This window comes from Zingiber officinale, chromosome 3A (genome assembly GCF_018446385.1).
Source record: "Zingiber officinale cultivar Zhangliang chromosome 3A, Zo_v1.1, whole genome shotgun sequence".
Taxonomy (NCBI): domain Eukaryota; kingdom Viridiplantae; phylum Streptophyta; class Magnoliopsida; order Zingiberales; family Zingiberaceae; genus Zingiber; species Zingiber officinale.
Genome location: NC_055990.1, coordinates 110,055,574 through 110,060,870, shown reverse-complemented (window position 1 = coordinate 110,060,870; position 5,297 = coordinate 110,055,574). Strand labels below are relative to the sequence as shown.

Genomic DNA, 5,297 nt, shown 5'->3' with positions numbered 1-5,297 from the left:
AATATTCATCATCTCATCAAAAAATATAAGATTCAATGTCACATACTCATTATAACAATACATCTTTTTCACCCACATTTCTTGTAACGTTAATACTCATTATTCATCGATCCCATAGTCCATTCAATTATCTTAATATTATATCATATTAAATAAATAAATTTTAAAATATTAAAATTATTATTATTATTTTTAATAATAGCAGTTAATTGGCCGTTATAATTTTTTAATTTAATTCAAATTAAATAAAAAATAATATAAAATACAAACCTAAATCGTTGAAAAAAAGTATGTAAAAAAATAAATTATTATCATTTAAAAAAATATTATTATTACTGAAAAATGCACTCATTATTTATTATTTACCTATTTTATTTGATTTTTAATTTTAAAATTTATATTTTTTTAATGAAAAAAATTTAAAAAAATATACTTACCTGGTGGGCCAAGGCCGACCCACCCCATACCACATTAACACGTTCAAAGTCATGAACGTGTTAGTGTGAAGGGGTGTTAACACTCCTTCACATTGATTTTAATATTAATGGGAGTGTTATAACACCCTCATTAACAAGCAATGCGGATGCTCTTAGAGATCGTGGAGATAGTCTTGGTACACATCATATGTGCATCTTCACCCATTTTATATATATATATATATATATATATATATATATCTATATATAAGGATTTGTTATCCTGCGCGACGCCACAGTACATGACTGTGCGCACCGCGCAGGATAACAATTGATTTTTATTTTTATTTTTATTTTTTTTTAATTTATAAATTAAAAAAAAATAAAAAAATATTTTTTTTCAGAGTTTATTTCTAGGGTTCAGGCTTTGGTTATAGTGTTAAAGTTATTTTTTTTTTTTAGATTTTACCTCTGGGGTTTAGGCTTTCCAATTAGGTTATAGTGTTTGGTTTTAAAAAAAAATTAAAATAAAATTAATTTAAGCATTTATTGAGTATTGTAATATGTTAAGGGGATATATTAAGGTATTAAAAATTTATATAAGGAAATGTTAAATTTTTTAATTGATTTTTTAAATTTAAAATATTAAAAAAATAAAAAAAAAAAAAAAAAACTGACCGCATAACTCAACAGGAGATAAAAACTATATATATATATATACCCTAATAATATTGTTGTGACATATTTTCTTCGATAATATCAACTCTTTCTTCAACTCACCATAACTCAGCATGTAGTTGCTAATGAAAGCTCCTTTTCTACCATAATTGTCTCTCTAAAAACGATTTTTCAAACCATTAGCTCCTCCTTTTCGAAGACTTAGCTTGCCACCGCTCTTACTTAACAAAGCAATTATATCGCCATCTCACTAAATTACTAGCAAACAAAGAAGAAGGCTTCGAATACCCCACAATGAATGGGGACCTTGGAACTTCTTTCCTATTTCTTTGAATGTTTGGTGTGAAGTTGCCTCTAAATTTAGTTCACTCACCACAACAACAAAATTTTGTTGATTGTTTAGGTGAGCAATAGCCCCATAGATAATATTTTTGCTCGTTTGGCTAGCCGTTCATTGCCATTATTGTTGGGATGTCATTAGTTTTGACTTATTTAGCTAGAAGAAGATTTTTCCATAGCTAAAATCTAGGGTTATACTTTTGTCTTTTTGCATTTTTTTTTTTTTGGAATCAAATTGGTGTTTAATGAGGGGATCCAGACAAACTAATGGTTCCCAGAAATTAATCGAATGTCAAGTATAATGGGTCCATTGATCACGGTTAGCACCTTGATAAGTTGCACCCTAGCTAGGGATTGAATGTAGATGATTGTAATTTGTTTTCTTCTATGTCTTCGGTATTAGTAGTTTTCATTAGCACTTGATTTTATTTGTTGTGTTTATTGTTGGTGTAATTTTTCTCGGGTCAAGATTGACTAAGTTGCCTAAACTCGAATGGACTTAAACTTGAGTTTCAATGTTTGACAATATGTGAGATATGTTTGTGCAATCTTCCTTGAATCAAGGTTGACCAAATTGACTAAACTCGAATGGACTTGAACTTAAGTTTCAATGTTTAATAATATGTGAGATAAAAATCAAATAAGTCATGGAGGACTGAATACTTGATTAGGAAAATCCTAACTCGAGGTTAAACAAAGTGAAATCATAAACTCGAGGGTTAAGAAAACAAAAGTCCCCCACTCTCAAGTATCCTAGCATCTATGTTATTTAATGTGTTTATGGTAGATTCAAACTTAATGAGCACTTGTTAAAGTAAACAAGTTGGTAAAAAAATCTTAGTGGGGATACCCGCCTCATTATCATCCATACACTCGATAGTATGACAATATTGAACTAGCATTTAGTATTGAAATAAGAAAGTTTTAAAACTTAGCAAAGGATTGAATTGATTAGTCGTCTAGGTAGAGTTTTCTTTGCATTGAATTGATTAAAAATTAAGAAATGATCTTTTTCTTTAGTCTTAACTGATTCATTTGACCCAATTGAATATACCAACTTACTTAACTTGACTAGTCTATTTAGCACGTCCAACCCAGGTGATTTATTTACTATTAGTCTATTTGATATGTTCGGTTTAATTGATTTGCTTGACTTACCAAGATCAATTAATCTATTTAGCAAAACCAATTTATTTAGTGGAATCATTCTAATGACGTACCCATCACACTCACTTATCTAATGGGATAGAATAGAATAAAATGGAAAAATAATGATCATTATTGCAATAGAACAATGAATGCCTATCAATTGTTAATTTAAAATAAATATTCCATAAGAATGAATATTTAAAATGATTTTATTTAACTAAATATGAAAAATATTTACTCTAGTGAAAAATAATCATCCTCATTAATCAAACAAGAACACCAACTAATGGGTCACTACCAATTATTAAAATAGAGTTTATTTTTGTTTATTTATTAAATTGAAACTCTATTATGATTTCTTATGGATCATAATGTTGACTTAATGGAATTAAGCTAAAGAGGTAAAATTTTATAATTTTGTAAAAAAAAAAAATGGACTGGAGGATAATTCATCAAAATTTAAGCATGAAAAAGGTAAAATAACACAAATTTAAATGAGTTCGTTTTTTTCTTTTATTTAAAAACTAATTACAAATTTTATATCTTTTTTATATATTTTTTTTGAAAAAATAAAATTTATCAACAGATCTGGACGGTTGGGATTGGAGGCATCAGGCGAGGAAGACGCGAACGCTGCGGGTTTTGTTGCACTGGCAGATCGGGCAGGCCCCGGCGGCGCCGTCGCAGGCGTCGCAGAGACTGAGGTGGCGGCAGGGGAGGAGCACCATCGTAGCAGGCTGCCCACGGCAGGAGCGGCATGTTCGCGCCTGGTCGACTCGGTTCGGGTCAACAATGGCTGACTCCGCATCCTCCGCCTGCGGCGTGTCTCCACTCCGCGCCTGGGACAGCGCCGCGGCCGCCAAGGTCTGCTGCAATTGCGCGTGGAGTGAAACCGCCGTCGCCTGGTCGGCCATCGCCTTGGCCTGCCACGCGATCGATTCGCTTCGGAGGCGGACGAGGCGGTTCTGGAGCTCGGCGCTCCGCTGCGCTGCCAGCTCCACCTCCGCCTCTTTCTCCCGGATCCGCTTCGCGACGGTTGCTCTTGCGGCCCGTAGTAAAGATCGGTAGTGCCTCCGATGCCTCTCGGCCAGCCCGATCTGCAATTGCTCGCCCTGGAAAAGGACAGGTATAAAATAGTTTTTCAAACCCTAATTGAACAAATCTATCAATCAGAGAAGGGATCGGGAGAGATGGTACCTGGACACGAAGTAATTCCTCGATTTCTTGCTTCTGTTGGTCGATTCGGGAACTTAGGAAGGAAGAGGAAGAGCAGAGAAGCGGGTTGGACATGTTCTGGTTTTGCTGTTGGTATTGTTCTTCCAAGGCGAGGCGGAGGCCGGTGGACACAACCGGAGGCGGGTGGCTCTGTAACTGTGCGAGACTCACGATCACCGGAGGCGAAAACGGGGTCGAACTGTGGTGTAGATGCAGGGATGAGAGATCAACGGAGCCGTTCTGCGGCCGCGGCAGCGGCACTGCTGGGTCGGCGATGCTCTCTGCACCTCTCTTCCTCGGATTTGTCGCCGCTGTCGAAGGAAACCATCGCACCGCCATCAGCGAACCCAATCAACAACAAAACTTACCAGGAGCACCCAAAAGTAGCCGCTTTTCTCACCTTCTCCATCGACGAGCAACAACGCAGAAGGATCAACAAATCCAGTAGCAGCTCGAGGCAAGTCCATCTCCTTCCTATCTCGCTCGCCTCTGCGTCAATCCAACAATCAGATTTCACCCGAAAAAACCAGCAAAATTCGACTATGAGAAAGAAACCGTTCAAGATTGGAACTGGAACGGATGGAGGATCGATTGATTACCCATTCAGGAATGGAAAGTTACAGGTGCGTCGGGAATGAACAGCCATTACTAGAAGCTTTGAATGCGAACTTTTTTGTAGCTTCCACAGCACTTCTTCTTCGTCGTCGTCGTCGTCTCCTCCACCTCTCTCGTCGTCTTCAATTCATTGCAGGAATAGCAGCAAAAACGGAGATAAATGCGATGGAAACGACCGAAACACTCCAAAGATGACTTCTTTTACTCCTCCTCAAGGAGCGGCGGAGAGAGAGAGAGAAAGAGGTAGATTATGATGGCGCTCAGCATGTAAGTTTCTTTCCTTTTCTTTCCTTTTGCTTTGAATAAATCGATCCACTTTCCTCATTAACAGTGTCTCATGTGATGCTGAGATTTCTTAAGCCAGTCATTGTGCTTGCCGTTGTTGTGGTTGCTGCATGGTTTCCATAGATGCTCTTCTTGTTTGCTGTCATATTTATTGGGTGCTGTTACTTCTCTTTCTTGGCCTTCGAGTGGAGTCCAAGCTTAAGACCTGACACCTTTCCTTTTTCTTGGAAACCCAATAAATGCTGGTTAAATACCAATTCTACACCTTTCAAAGTTGAGTTAAAAATCAAAATGGTGTTTGTATAGTGTGACCCATTTTGATACTGTATTTATTATTCTTGGATTTTAGTGCAGATGAATAATTCAACATTTTCGTGTTGTTTCAATATAGTTTCATTGTGTCATCGTTTACCTCTCCAATTTTAACTCTACAGAGCATCCCAACCAACAAGGCATTATTTTCCAAGGTCTCCATATGCATGACATCAATTAGAGTATATTATATTATGCATACTTTTATTTTTTGGGGGTCAAATTTATTGAAGTTTAAAATTATAAGCGTTAATTGTTTCGATCTATATGCTTAATGCAATAGGCATC

General features: G+C 36.4%; 1 protein-coding gene across 1 annotated transcript; it reads right to left on the bottom strand.

Annotated features, from left to right (window-relative positions):
- Positions 1–3,071: 3,071 nt before the first annotated feature.
- On the bottom strand, positions 3,072–4,972 carry LOC122052261 (BOI-related E3 ubiquitin-protein ligase 1-like). The gene is made up of 4 exons (XM_042613706.1): positions 4,397–4,972; positions 4,198–4,286; positions 3,780–4,108; positions 3,072–3,694 (listed from the first exon to the last, which is right to left on the bottom strand). Exons 1-4 carry the CDS (start codon positions 4,441–4,443, stop codon positions 3,194–3,196), a joined length of 966 nt encoding a protein of 321 aa, XP_042469640.1. The 5' UTR covers positions 4,444–4,972; the 3' UTR covers positions 3,072–3,193.
- Between the last annotated feature and the right edge of the window lie 325 nt (positions 4,973–5,297).

What these genes read in the sequence shown, in the direction of transcription:
- LOC122052261 (XM_042613706.1), bottom strand. Translation starts at nt 4,443, where the DNA reads ATGGCTGTTCATTCCCGACGCACCTGTAACTTTCCATTCCTGAATGG. An exon ending in AACTTTCCATTCCTGAATGG is followed by an intron (nt 4,287 to 4,396) that starts GTAATCAATCGA and finishes GGATTGACGCAG; the next exon opens with AGGCGAGCGAGATAGGAAGG. An exon ending in AGGAATTACTTCGTGTCCAG is followed by an intron (nt 3,695 to 3,779) that starts GTACCATCTCTC and finishes GTCCTTTTCCAG; the next exon opens with GGCGAGCAATTGCAGATCGG.